At 41.1% G+C, this 14,810-nt stretch overlaps 1 protein-coding gene across 1 annotated transcript; it reads right to left on the bottom strand.

The window, feature by feature from the left end:
* Positions 1 to 8,509: 8,509 nt before the first annotated feature.
* On the bottom strand, positions 8,510 to 10,662 carry LOC117507936 (separin-like). Its single transcript, XM_034167687.1, has 2 exons — positions 10,515 to 10,662; positions 8,510 to 8,938 (listed from the first exon to the last, which is right to left on the bottom strand). The coding sequence occupies exons 1-2, from the start codon at positions 10,616 to 10,618 to the stop codon at positions 8,716 to 8,718; spliced, it is 327 nt and encodes a 108-aa protein (XP_034023578.1). The 5' UTR covers positions 10,619 to 10,662; the 3' UTR covers positions 8,510 to 8,715.
* Between the last annotated feature and the right edge of the window lie 4,148 nt (positions 10,663 to 14,810).

Raw genomic sequence — 14,810 nt, 5'->3', positions numbered from 1 at the left:
GTGTCTCCACACAGCTGCAATCATCAGAATACGTGCCATAAGATGTTTTGTATTACGGGAGGAAACTTGTCATGCGAAGCCCCCCCCCCCCCCCCCCCCCCCCCCCACCTTTAGGACAAGTTTCACAATGTGGGTAGGGCGTTTCCTAATAAAAAGAGTGAGCATGCGCAGCAGTCCTCAGTGCTCTCAGTGGTACTACGTGTACGGACTGTCTGCACTCCTCGCGAGCTAAATTTGACTTTCTGTCTCACTGGTGTTTCTTGACTCTGTTTGTCTTGTTAAAGGTTTTAAGAATGTTTGGAGGTGAAAATACCCAACATTGACTGGGGGCTACGTCCGGGATCTCAACAACACCGGAGGTGTCCGGCGGAGGTCGTCAAGTCCAGACGTAAATCCTTGGCCAAGGTCCGATCGATTGATCGTGTCTGCAATTGTCGACCGCCGTTGGCATCGTCTGGTTGACGAGATTTTCCCGAAGAAGACAGACAGGAGGTCGAGTCAGTGAGTAGAATTTCTTTGTAACAGTACTGAGTGAGTGGTGATCAGATCACATAAAACAGTTAAACTCCGTAAGCGATGGCGTGGAATCGTCTGTTAATGTAACACAGTTAAACTCCGCGGGGAGGGCGGACTCCTCTACGGTAGCGAGGAACACACGTAGTTAAATTCCGAAGGAGGGTACGGACTCCTCTGTTTTAATACGTAAAGGAAATACCGGGTAGAAATACGTGCACAGTGAAATACGTGCACAGTGAAAAGGCAGTTAAATCTCGCAGGGACGGTGGAGTCCCCTAATGCAGGACATTAGTTAAATTCCATGGGAGGGCGAGCTCCCCTGGCCTAAGAATACGCGTACGGTTATTAAAAGTGTTTCTATGTATTTGTGTAAATAAAATAACTGTGTGAAAGTGTAATACTTTGGACAAAGTAAGTGACAACCGTGTGTGGAAGCAGAGGCAAGTGATTCCGCTTCCTACGGGGAGGTGAAAGGAATCAACCACACGACGGACTGTTAATTGTCACGTCCAAAGAAAGTGAAAACTTCAGATTTAGAACACCCTAGGTGTGCCCCCGTCTGAAGTCCAAATTATAACAAAGAATAATAAAAATGGGGGGAAAGACGTCTAAGAAGAGAGAAAATTTATCAACTGATGACTGGAAATTTATGGAAGCAAAAAATCCAAAGACAACAAAGAAATTGGAGACCTGGATTAATAAACATGACTTTGACGGACGACTAAACTTGACCAGTATTCAGAAGCTGAAGGAGAAGCTGGAAAAAGAACATATAGGTGATGAGAAAAAGAAGCAGAAAATAGGAGCAGACTTAGTGGCATTTTGGGAGGAAGAGGCGCAGAGCAGACAGAAAGGAGCAGAGAAGAGGAGGGTGGAAAAAGCAAGGAAAAAGAAAGGGGTAGGTAAGGCAGAGGAACATGTAATAATTCAACATAAAGAACCTGAACAACCTCAGAAACCACCGACGGCTGGACCGTCGGCAACAACGCATTTGTACCCTCCTCTACCGGAGGATGATGATGTGCCGCCACCGCAGTATGATATGGCAGTGCGACCTAAAGTAAAAAGTGAAAAACAAGAAAAGCCACAAACACGCAGTCAAACAAAAGTGCCTACAGCTCCTCCCATGGAGGAACACAGTGACCAGGAAGGTGCCTATCCCTTGATAGAAGTACCAAATCCTCGTGCAGGAACTTCAGGGCACCGATCAACCATGCTCGTATATCGAACATGGAATGCTGATGATATCAAAGCAGCTGTTGACATGATACCATCACCACACGTAGATATCGAAGGGTTTATGCAACATCCTGGACAAAAGATGTCGCCACCTGACCTGCATGTCACAATGTGGCACAAAGACACTCCAGGTCCTGATGGTGACTATGAAAACAAACTAAAAGATATTTCACCTGTGAAGCTGACAATGGCAGATTTGACAGCTGTCATAACTATAACAGGTGCCACTGAAGATATTCTAAAATTAAGGCTCACAGGCATGCCACTACATGTATCACTTTGTAAACCATATTTAGCTGAGTGGCAAGATTTAGGTGTAATGACCATGACAGCACTATCAGTAACTGATTGGGACAAAGTGGGACCACACACTGAGTACAGCCCTTCAACAAAATTGTACAAAATCCCAGTTAATGTGTCTCTGTTATTGAAGGCAGGAACACATATTGATGTGTCCACTTCACAGTCCTGAGTGTTTCAGTTGAGTCCTGAAGAAGATGATCTTCTTTCTTCAGTACCATCAGGATTGTGGACAACAGGTCCTTCAGACGTAGGACTGATTAAAAATGCACAATCTGTAGTTATAAGACCAAAAACAGAATACAGACCATGTGTAAGACAGTATCTGTTGAAACCTGATGCACTTGAAGGAATCAGACCAGTAATAGAGGATTCGTTAACAGCAGGAGTAATAGTGCCATGTCCAGATTCACCATGCAACACACCCATATTTCCTGTAAAAAAGGCTCCGCCCTCAGTAGGATGGAGAATGATACAGGATCTCCAAGCTGTAAATGCTGCTGTAGTAAAGAGAGCTCCATGTGTTCCAGATCCGCACACACTGTTAAATTCATTAAGACCAAATTCTAGTTGTTTTTCTGTAATAGATATCAGTAATGCATTTTTCTCTGTACCGGTGGACCCAGATAGTCAATTCTGGTTTGCTTTTACTTTTAAAGGGCAACGATATACATTTACCAGATTACCGCAGGGTTATGCAGAAAGTCCAACTATTTATTCTCAAGTCATGTCAGCATGTTTAGCCAATTTCGTTCCACCGGCAGATAGCCAATTATTAGTGTATGTTGATGACATTTTGATTGCCTCTGACACACAAGAAAACTGCATAACCGACACAGTAGCATTATTATGTTTCTTATTTGATAATGGCCACAAAGTGAGTAAAAACAAAGTTCAGTTGTGTAGGGATAAAGTAAAATATTTAGGACATGAATTATCAGCCACAGGGCGTACTATCCTGTCTGACAGGAAGGAAGCGATTTTACATGCTCCAAAACCACAAACCAAAAAACAGATGATGTCATTTCTTGGACTGACTAATTACTGCAGGGCATGGATCCCTTGCTATGCAGAACTGACTAGTCCACTTTCTGATTTGATGTACAAGATGATATTTCAATGTCAACCGTGTTGGAATGGAACAAAGATGCTGAGGAAGCTTTTGTGAAAGTGAAACAAACATTAGTGTCATCCACAGTTTTGGCACTACCAGATTATAGTAAACCATTCATTCAAACAGTAGATTGTAAGAATAAGTTCATGACTAGTGTTTTGGTACAAGCATATGGTTCAAAATTAAGGCCAGTCGCCTACTACTCATCTAAATTGGATGCAGTGGCAAGTGCTCTACCACCATGTGTGCGAGCTGTTATTGCAGCCTCCATGGCTGTTCAAAGTAGCAGTAATGTTGTTCGATTCCATCAGCTGACATTGAAAGTTCCACATGCAGTTTCAGCACTTCTGTTGCAAAAAACATGACCTTCTTATCTCCAGCAAGACATCTTTCGTGTATGTCGTTACTATTATCACAACCACATCTTACTGTAGAACGGTGTACAACATTGAATCCGTCGACATTGATGCCTTTACCTGAGGATGGTGAGCCGCACAATTGTCTCGACGTAGCAACTGTTTGTATGAAGGCCCGTGTTGATCTTTTGGATACGCCCATCCCACACAGTACAATTGTGTATGTGGATGGATCCTCCACTAAAAATGCTTATGGACAAACACAATCTGGATATGCTGTTGTCACAAATTCAGAAGTATTGGATTCTACTTCGTTGCCATCATCATTCTCAGCGCAAGCAGCTGAATTAGTTGCTTTAACTGCAGCTTGTCATTTGTTTAAAGGAAAAGCTATGACAATCTATACGGACAGCCAGTACGCTTTCAGCACAGTGCATGTGTTTGCAAAATTGTGGGAGGAGCGTGGTATGGTCACATCATCGGGAAAACCTGTGACTCATGCTACCCTTTTGACAGCCTTATTGAAAGCTGTTCAATTGCCGCAGAAAATAGCTATATGCAAATGTGCGGCTCACACCAAAGGCTCAGATCTTGTTTCAAAAGGAAATTATCTTGCTGACAGAACTGCAAAAGCAGCTGCGGCGTCCTCTATATTTGTTGTACAGGAAGAGACCACAGACGTATCGCTGGACCACACAGTACTTGCCGAGATGCAACAACAGGCACCTGACAAAGAGAAACAAATGTGGTTAAACAAAGGAGCTACATTCGCAAATGATTTGTACTCATGACCACAAAAGAAACCCATATTGCCAAAAAATATGTTCAAATGGGCAGCTATCATGAGCCATGGCGTGACGCATGTCTCATCAGGGGGTATGATATCGCAATTACAATCTATTTTTTGTCTTTATGGGTTTGATGCATATGCAAAACAGCATTGTAGAGCATGCATGACATGTGCAAAACACAACTCACAAGGCAATTTGAGACCCCAAAGAGGCAAATTTCCAACACCACAATATCCCTTTCAAGTGATTCATATGGATTATATACAGTTGAGTAAACATGATGGGAAGGAATTTTGTTTAGTCATAATTGATGCCTTCTCAAAATGGGTAGAATTGTTCCCCACAAAACATGCAGATGCACTTACAGTGGCTAAAGCATTGTGCAAAGACATCATTCCACGATTTGGAATACCAGAAACAGTCTATTCAGATAATGGAGCGCACTTTGTTAATACAATAGTGCAATCTATAGGAGAAGCGCTACAGATTAATCTCAAACATCACTGTGCTTATCATCCACAAAGTGCCGGATTAGTGGAAAGGATGAATGGGACAGTAAAAAACAGACTTAGAAAGACTATGGACGAAACAGGCAGACCATGGACACACTGTATAGATTTGGTGAAGATGTACATAAACATAACTTGCACCACGGGTTTGACACCTTATGAAACACTGTTTGGAAGAAAATATCGACTACCATATTATGGGCAAATTTGGGATGTACCTGAGGAAGCCAATTTGGCAGATTACATGAGGAAGATGTTAGAAAGACAACGAGGGAGAGTTTCAAACACTGATGATCCCATTTCTCCACAGGATGACCCTAAAGTGGTACCTGGAGACTGGGTGTTGATAAGAAGCATCAAGAGAAAACACTGGCATTCACCTAAGTGGGAAGGGCCCCATCAAGTACTACTCACAACACCCACAGCCTTGAAAATTGGGGAAAGAAGTACATGGATTCATTTAACTCACTGTAAGAAAGTCATTTCTGCAGACACAGACAAACAGTAAGAACAGTAGGATAAGACTAGTAATAGTGTGTTAGCTTGGTGTTAAGATCCAGGTTAGACACGAAAGCTAGCAGAAGACTTTAAGAAACCACTGTTCTGAACATAGGTGTGCTGTAGTGTGTAGAAATGTCAAAAGTAAAAAACAAAAAGAACGAGGGTCCCTGGACCCCATGGACAGTCCTTATTATGCTACTTTTCTTTTTCGGATTGGGCTTATTATTGAAAGCCATAAGCACAGGACACGATAAGGGACATATCAACAAACTGAATAGGCCAAAAAGAGAGGACAAAGGCCCCAATCCACTTATACCTGTAGGGCATCGATGTAGTAAACAAAGAGCATATCAATTTGGTGTACAGGCCTGCTTTCCCCGAAATGCTTCAGTAGTAATCAAAGTCCCTTTTACATCCTTGACACGGACACAGGATGATCAACAGGGATCATGGTATAGTGGCTATGATTGGTATATGACAAATGATCAACAGGATAAGAGATGGGAGACCTTGGTGGCAGATAGGTATGACAGATGGACGCCTAGATGGGCACAAACCGGGTGGGCTAAGTACCAAAGCCAATTTCTTAAAATGTATCAAACAGAGGATAGCTTGCTGATTGTAGTGGATACAAAAAAACAAATCCATAATCCCACCAGGAACACCGGATTCAGAATGTTGGTTGTTTTTGTTGTGGGTCCACAAAACAGGGTCTGACCCCTACTTCTCCCTGATATTGTGTGAAGATAATATCATGGCTACAGCTAACAAGACATTAAAGCAACCAGTTAATGGCAGAACAAGCAGGACTAGCTACAAAGAAGGACTGTGTTGTATGTATGGGACCCAGACCTATATTACAGGTAATATTAAACCAGTTAAAGCCATACCCATGGCACCTGAAGAAGTCATGACATATACAGCCTCTCTCATTCCTGAAGACTGGCAGAAAGGCATAACCAGACATAGAGTAAAAGAGATTGGAAAGGAGTGGGAGATCCAACATATATTGATGCGATAGGAGTCCCCAGAGGAGTGCCTGACGAGTATAAACTGGCTGATCAAATAGCAGCTGGATTCGAATCCTCCATCTGTTGGTGGTGTTCAATTAATAAGAACGTGGACAGAATAAACTACATCCACTACAATGTACAGAAATTAGGAAATTGGACTGAGAAAGGATTTAAGGCTGTCCATTCACAGTTAGAAGCCACGTCCCTTATGGCCTTCCAGAACCGTATTGCTCTGGATATGTTGTTGGCAGAGAAAGGAGGTGTTTGTGCCATGTTCGGAGAACAATGCTGCACATTCATTCCCAACAACACAGCTGCAGATGGCAGCCTCACTCAAGCCATCGACGGTCTGAGGATGTTGAACAGGAAGATGAAAGAGCACAGTGGAGTAAACACCGAAGGCTGGGATTGGTGGCTGGAAGGGATGGGAAAATGGAGGTCTTTGATTTCTTCACTATTAGTGTCTATACCAGTGTTTGCTGCGATTCTAACATTGTGTGGATGTTGTTGTATTCCATGTCTTCGAGGCCTTGTAAATAGAATGATAACCACAGCAATAGGTCCAGGACCAGGAGGGGGACCAGCTTCATATCCACTCCTGGGGCAAAACGACGACAAGGAGGAAGATGACTCTCATGACCTGTACCCAGACCAATGGAAGTATGATGACCCAGACACCGATGATGATGACAATGATGACATAACCTCTGGGGTGTAAGCCTGTAGAACATACCATGATGAACCTCTTAGTGAAAATCTCAAAAAGAAGTGCTAAGCTGGGTGATGCCTACTGTATGTTTAACAGGCGATAAACAGGAGGGGAATGTTAAAGATTTTGTATATATGTTATCACTGTTAAACATTTGTACCTTTGTCTTCTTTCTCATGAGAACGGTGTTGTGCTGTTTGCACCTAACCCCGAGAATGTACGTGTTATTCAACCTTGTTTTAGCATGCTGGGGTCAATCTGAACTGGGAATGAAGAGCTGGATGTACTTATTATTATTATACAACTTGTTTTTGTAGCCGCTGACGACTGGGAGTGAAGCATGACGGGGTCAGGCTGAACTGGGAGTAATAGAACTGAAGGTTGTTTTGACTGTTGTGATGTGATGCTTAGTGTGAAGACCAGGACACTCCAGGCAGATGCACAACAGCTGATAACTGCAACAGACGAATGAGATGTGCTGACCTTCGACGATAAGAGTAAAAGAAAGAAACTGTTTTTCCTTACAGCTGCACTTATTGACGTATGTGTTTATGTTACGGGAAGAAACTTGTCTCGCGTTGTCCCCCCCCCCCCCCCCCCCCCCTTAGGACAAGTTTTATGATGTAATGAGGGCTTCTCTAATAAAAAGAGCGGGAGCACAGGCCAGACTTTAGTGTAGCCTTGGTGTACAGCCTGGCCGCACTCCGCGCGTGATTAATTTGACTTTCTGTCTCACTGGTGTTTCTTGACTCTGTTTGTCTTATCAAAGGTTTTAAGAATGTTTGGAGGAGAAAATACCCAACACTTTTTGTATTTGAAATAGCATAAACAAATGTGTGAAATAGCAAGGGGCTGAATACTTTTGAAAGACACTGTGTGGAGATTATATATATATACGTATATATATATATATATATATATATATATATATACATACATACACACACACACTTGCCAGGCAAAGGGCCTAGCATCAGCCCCCCCCCCCCCTTTTTTTTAAGAAAGCTGGTTAAACGCCCACCTGAAATGAATGAATATATTTAATGTATGAGGAGAGTACAAAAATGAAGAAAAAAAAAATCAGATGAGTAATTTGTGATGAAATTAGAAATTTTGAGATTGGCATTCCAACATACATGATATTGGTCATGCTTGCATGCTCTCTTCAGGCAGAATTTTACGTGGAGTCCTGCGCCAACAGAGAGAGACGTGCACACGCAGCACACTTTACTACTGTTCTTCAGTTGACAGTGCAGTAAAATTGACCTTGCTAGTTTTTGTTGACGGATTGTGTGGTCCTTCAAAGCCATTTAGCTGTTTACCCCAACCTCTGCCAAAATATATGCAGGTATGACTAATTTCTCATGGAACACCCCCTTCCCCCCAAAAAAAGGACTTTCAATTAATTTACAGAATAAGGACAATTAAGCCAAGGGAAGTAAACATTTATTCAAAGTATGTTTGACAGATGCACATTCTAACAAATGCCATCCGTACTTCTCAAAAATTCAGCAGTTTAAATACAGAAAATATCAAAATATATAAAAATCCTGCACTTAAAGCATACATTCCTTTAAAAACAAAGATTATACAAGTTAGAAATGGCATCCTTTTATTTGTGAGAAATGAGTAAATGATAGATTCTTTCAGACCATTTACATTGTGCTTTAGCAGCTTTGAAGTCCGTGGTGTTGCAGGTGGACTGGTAAGCCATAGACCACTGGGGCAGCGCCAATAAGGTGTTTTAGGTTCGTGGCTTGTCGTGATGGACCCATATAATCCAGGAGAGCTGCTCCAGGCCCAGCAGATAACCAGGATTCCAGCAGAGCTTTAGTGAAGCGGTCAATGTCCCGATCAGTCACATCCCACAGGTTCCCCAAAACAAAGGGGCTGAGGAGTTAAAATAAATAAATTAATAAATAAATAAAAAACAAAGAGGCAGAGGTCATGACAAAGATAACAAGGTTAATTAAAGTCAGATATCTGGCTTGTAGTATTAGTCCACTGGTCTGCAGAAAGACAATCGCAGTAGGTTTGGTCGGTTGTACTTTGTTTGTATTATAACGTTTGGAAAGAGGTGTCATTTAATTTAAAACAGCGATTCGCTTTGAAATTATCAATTCTGACCAAAATCTATTTTTCTAACTTTACTCGGCAGAGAACCCACACAGTGTTTGCAGCCGTACAGTTAGTACCACAAAACAGAAGATATTGCTATTACTGTTTCATTTACCTGATGGATGATGGACAGCTTCAGTTTACGCACTAGCAAAGCGAATGCAGCTCACGCCAGTGAACCATCACGTAAAACTTCGGTGTGACACCGTGAACGATTCTCGTTTGTTGTCCACAACAAGACAAAAGGTCCAGTTAGTGACAATCAGTACAAAGGAGACTCACAATTGACATCTTTAAAAGGCTTTGAGGGGGAGATAATGAAGAATTTGCAAACCTGCCATTTCTGAAAAGGAGGGAAGCAGAGAACCAGCAAAGAAACGGTCGAAGCACTGCTTCAACTTTCAAGCAGAGCCACAGCAGAAGCAGTGTATTCAACATAGAGAAATGATCATTTTCCCTATAAACACCCTCAAAAACTATGGTTGCTCCGGTGTAATGTAAACTGAAGGACCGATAAGGGAAAAGTTAAACAAAAAGGCAATTGATGTCGGTGGATCAAATAATTTCTGAACGATTCTCAACCGGACACCGAAATGTGTTCGATTTCACATGTCGATCACAGAGTTTTTTTTTTTTTTTTTACTGCCTCCATTCCACTTTCATTCTGAAACAGTGTCTTATTATATTAACTGTAGTGTGCTTACCTTTGATTACAATGGAGAAAATAAATTCCAAATTCCGTACTGAAACGCATGCGGCGCACAAAGCTGAGGTCTCCACTCTGTACTCGAACCACACCTGTCAAACTGATTCATTAGAGTCGAGCTTCGATTTCTGACCAATCATGGCTTATGTAACTAGTTTGTTCGCTTCGGTTTCATTCAGGAAATGGCGCTCATCATTTTTGTTTTCACCTGTTTAATATATAAAAATAGATTTGAAAAAAATGGAATATTAATTTTGACTTTTACAGAAAATAGTCATAAAATGAAGAATAGCACCCATGTGCTTTCCTCCTGAGAAGTGCTTGCCTTCAAGTTCTGCTGCCCATCATTTATTTTTAGCACACATGACCACCATTATGTGGTTTGAAATGCTAACAGGTATTATAGTGACTAGTGTGCAAATCCTGCAACCAAGAACTGAGGGGTGATGCATGACCTCCCTGTACAAATTTTGATGGTGGAAGGAAACCAGTCTGCAAACAAACCATGGAGACATGGGAAAAACATTCAAAGTCCACACAGAAAAACTGTGCCTTAATGACATCAAAAACATGATGTTACTGCTGTGAAGTTAGAATGCCTCAGTGGGTATAATGTGCTAAATGAGAGGAATTGTATCTCACCAGCCGGCCATGATATAGTTGAGGATGATGCCTTGTCCTTCCTGATTCCCACGTACAGCCAGAGCGGCACTGCTGCAGCCAAACAGCAGAGAGGCTGCTCTCATTTGCCTTTTGAGCACCGTTTGTCCGTCTAGGAACCGTGCACCTGCACCATGTCCAATGTAACTAAAGCACCCAGGGATTAGAGACGCGTTAACGCAGCAGGTACACAGAACACTACTACATGCTCAAAAAACATGATCAGAAACAAGTTATGCAAGGATTTTATGAAAATAAATTAAACATTTATGACCAGACACTATGGGTTTCTAAAACAAAGTGTTGGCTCATCTATCTCTCACTCTCATTATATATATACATATATATACATATACGTATATATATATACATACATATCAATCAATCAATCAATCAAATTTTTTTTTTATATAGCACCAAATCACAACAAACAGTTGCCCCAAGGCGCTTTATATTGTAAGGCAAGGCCATACAATAATTATATAAAACCCCAACGGTCAAAACGACCCCCTGTGAGCAAGCACTTGGCTACAGTGGGAAGGAAAAACTCCCTTTTAACAGGAAGAAACCTCCAGCAGAACCAGGCTCAGGGAGGGGCAGTCTTCTGCTGGGACTGGTTGGGGCTGAGGGAGAGAACCAGGAAAAAGACAAGCTGTGGAGGGGAGCAGAGATCGATCACTAATGATTAAATGCAGAGTGGTGCATACAGAGCAAAAAGAGAAAGAAACAGTGCATCATGGGAACCCCCCAGCAGTCTACGTCTATAGCAGCATAACTAAGGGATGGTTCAGGGTCACCTGATCCAGCCCTAACTATAAGCTTTAGCAAAAAGGAAAGTTTTAAGCCTAATCTTAAAAGTAGAGAGGGTGTCTGTCTCCCTGATCTGAATTGGGAGCTGGTTCCACAGGAGAGGAGCCTGAAAGCTGAAGGCTCTGCCTCCCACCCTACTCTTACAAACCCTAGGAACTACAAGTAAGCCTGCAGTCTGAGAGCGAAGCGCTCTATTGGGGCGATATGGTACTACGACGTCCCCAAGATAAGATGGGACCTGATTATTCAAAACCTTATAAGTAAGAAGAAGAATTTTAAATTCTATTCTAGAATTAACAGGAAGCCAATGAAGAGAGGCCAATATGGGTGAGATATGCTCTCTCCTTCTAGTCCCCGTTAGTACTCTAGCTGCAGCATTTTGAATTAACTGAAGGCTTTTTAGGGAACTGTTAGGACAACCTGATAATAATGAATTACAATAGTCCAGCCTAGAGGAAATAAATGCATGAATTAGTTTTTCAGCATCACTCTGAGACAAGACCTTTCTAATTTTAGAGATATTGCGTAAATGCAAAAAAGCAGTCCTACATATTTGTTTAATATGCGTTTTGAATGACATATCCTGATCAAAAATGACTCCAAGATTTCTCACAGTATTACTAGAGGTCAGGGTAATGCCATCCAGAGTAAGGATCTGGTTAGACACCATGTTTCTAAGATTTGTGGGGCCAAGTACAATAACTTCAGTTTTATCTGAGTTTAAAAGCAGGAAATTAGAGGTCATCCATGTCTTTATGTCTGTAAGACAATCCTGCAGTTTAGCTGATTGGTGTGTGTCCTCTGGCTTCATGGATAGATAAAGCTGGGTATCATCTGCGTAACAATGAAAATTGAAGCAATACCGTCTAATAATACTGCCTAAGGGAAGCATGTATAAAGTGAATAAAATTGGTCCTAGCACAGAACCTTGTGGAACTCCATAATTAACTTTAGTCTGTGAAGAAGATTCCCCATTTACATGAACAAATTGTAATCTATTAGACAAATATGATTCAAACCACCGCAGCGCAGTGCCTTTAATACCTATGGCATGCGCTAATCTCTGTAATAAAATTTTATGGTCAACAGTATCAAAAGCAGCACTGAGGTCTACAAGCACAGAGATGAGTCCACTGTCCGAGGCCATAAGAAGATCATTTGTAACCTTCACTAATGCTGTTTCTGTACTATGATGAATTCTAAAACCTGACTGAAACTCTTCAAATAGACCATTCCTCTGCAGATGATCAGTTAGCTGTTTTACAACTACCCTTTCAAGAATTTTTGAGAGAAAAGGAAGGTTGGAGATTGGCCTATAATTAGCTAAGATAGCTGGGTCAAGTGATGGCTTTTTAAGTAATGGTTTAATTACTGCCACCTTAAAAGCCTGTGGTACATAGCCAACTAACAAAGATAGATTGATCATATTTAAGATCGAAGCATTAAATAATGGTAGGGCTTCCTTGAGCAGCCTGGTAGGAATGGGGTCTAATAAACATGTTGATGGTTTGGATGAAGTAACTAATGAAAATAACTCAGACAGAACAATCGGAGAGAAAGAGTCTAACCAAATACCGGCATCACTGAAAGCAGCCAAAGATAACGATACGTCTTTGGGATGGTTATGAGTAATTTTTTCTCTAATAGTTAAAATTTTATTAGCAAAGAAAGTCATGAAGTCATTACTAGTTAAAGTTAAAGGAATACTCGGCTCAACAGAGCTCTGACTCTTTGTCAGCCTGGCTACAGTGCTGAAAAGAAACCTGGGGTTGTTCTTATTTTCTTCAATTAGTGATGAGCAGTAAGATGTCCTAGCTTTACGGAGGGCTTTTTTTTTATAGAGCAACAGACTCTTTTTCCAGGCTAAGTGAAGATCTTCTAAATTAGTGAGACGCCATTTCCTCTCCAACTTACGGGTTATCTGCTTTAAGCTGCGAGTTTGTGAGTTATACCACGGAGTCAGGCACTTCTGATTTAAAGCTCTCTTTTTCAGAGGAGCTACAGCATCCAAAGTTGTCTTCAATGAGGATGTAAAACTATTGACGAGATACTCTATCTCACTTACAGAGTTTAGGTAGCTACTCTGCACTGTGTTGGTATATGGCATTAGAGAACATAAAGAAGGAATCATATCCTTAAACCTAGTTACAGCGCTTTCTGAAAGACTTCTAGTGTAATGAAACTTATTCCCCACTGCTGGGTAGTCCATCAGAGTAAATGTAAATGTTATTAAGAAATGATCAGACAGAAGGGAGTTTTCAGGGAATACTGTTAAGTCTTCAATTTCCATACCATAAGTCAGAACAAGATCCAAGATATGATTAAAGTGGTGGGTGGACTCATTTACATTTTGAGCAAAGCCAATTGAGTCTAATAACAGATTAAATGCAGTGTTGAGGCTGTCATTCTCAGCATCTGTGTGGATGTTAAAATCGCCCACTATAATTATCTTATCTGAGCTAAGCACTAAGTCAGACAAAAGGTCTGAAAATTCACAGAGAAACTCACAGTAACGACCAGGTGGACGATAGATAATAACAAATAAAACTGGTTTTTGGGACTTCCAATTTGGATGAACAAGACTAAGAGTCAAGCTTTCAAATGAATTAAAGCTCTGTCTGGGTTTTTGATTAATTATTAAGCTGGAATGGAAGATTGCTGCATTATCATGTTTAAAAAGTGGACGTGATGGACTTAATTCATTGATTCATCTATTTATTCACTGTATTTTAGAGGGTACATAACCAAGGCCTTCCAAAGCCTAAGAACATGTTGTAATGTTGTCCATGTGGCATATTTCTCATAAAGTGTGTGGGTGCTTCAGTGTTGAAGAACCACGCAACTGGTAAAAGCCAATGGGATGCCCACATTTCACCTGGTTGTAACAGATACAGGGTGACGTTCAGGAGGTGAGGATGGACTTGCTGTCTGCCTCAGCAGTTGGCAACCTGGATGCTGTAGTGTGGTGGATGTGACATCACCTGGAACCAGTGCATGCCTGCAGGCCTGACCGTGACATGACCTGTTGGAGATATGAAGGTGTTGATTCTGAGAAAATACGTTTCAAGTTAAATATGTTCAGACATTCACATATCTAACCAATCCACCTTTTGTAAATATGTACCTGGCTTGAGGCGTGTACTGTTCACAGTTTGAAGTAAGGTGACAGTTTAGTTCATGGTTACATGTTTTAATAACACAAGAGCTTGTTGAACAGAACACTTTTGTAGTAAAGACTATCTTAGATTTATTAGTATGAAACTTTTTTAAGTAAAGTGTTGCCCATGATCAGTGTTGCGGTTGTTATTCAAAAATGTAATGTATTATACATAGATCATTATTTTTTGAAACATTGCTGAAGGTATAGTTGTGGTGAGAAATTTACATATATTCACTCATTCATTCAAAGTCTTGTAATTTGGGGCTGTTTATGATTTTCTTTGAACTGTTCTTCTTCCAGGGTGGAAT

This window comes from Thalassophryne amazonica, chromosome 3 (assembly GCF_902500255.1).
Source record: "Thalassophryne amazonica chromosome 3, fThaAma1.1, whole genome shotgun sequence".
In the NCBI taxonomy this organism is placed as follows: domain Eukaryota; kingdom Metazoa; phylum Chordata; class Actinopteri; order Batrachoidiformes; family Batrachoididae; genus Thalassophryne; species Thalassophryne amazonica.
The sequence above is the reverse complement of the archived record's forward strand: the minus strand, read 5'-3'. Positions and strand labels throughout refer to the sequence as shown.

Excerpts from the sequence above, each read along its gene's own strand:
- LOC117507936 (XM_034167687.1), bottom strand. The coding sequence starts at position 10,618 with ATGAGAGCAGCCTCTCTGCTGTTTGGCTGCAGCAGTGCCGCTCTGGCT. Across the intron at positions 8,939-10,514 it reads AACTATATCATGGCCGGCTG|CCCCTTTGTTTTGGGGAACC; the intron begins GTGAGATACAAT and ends TTAACTCCTCAG.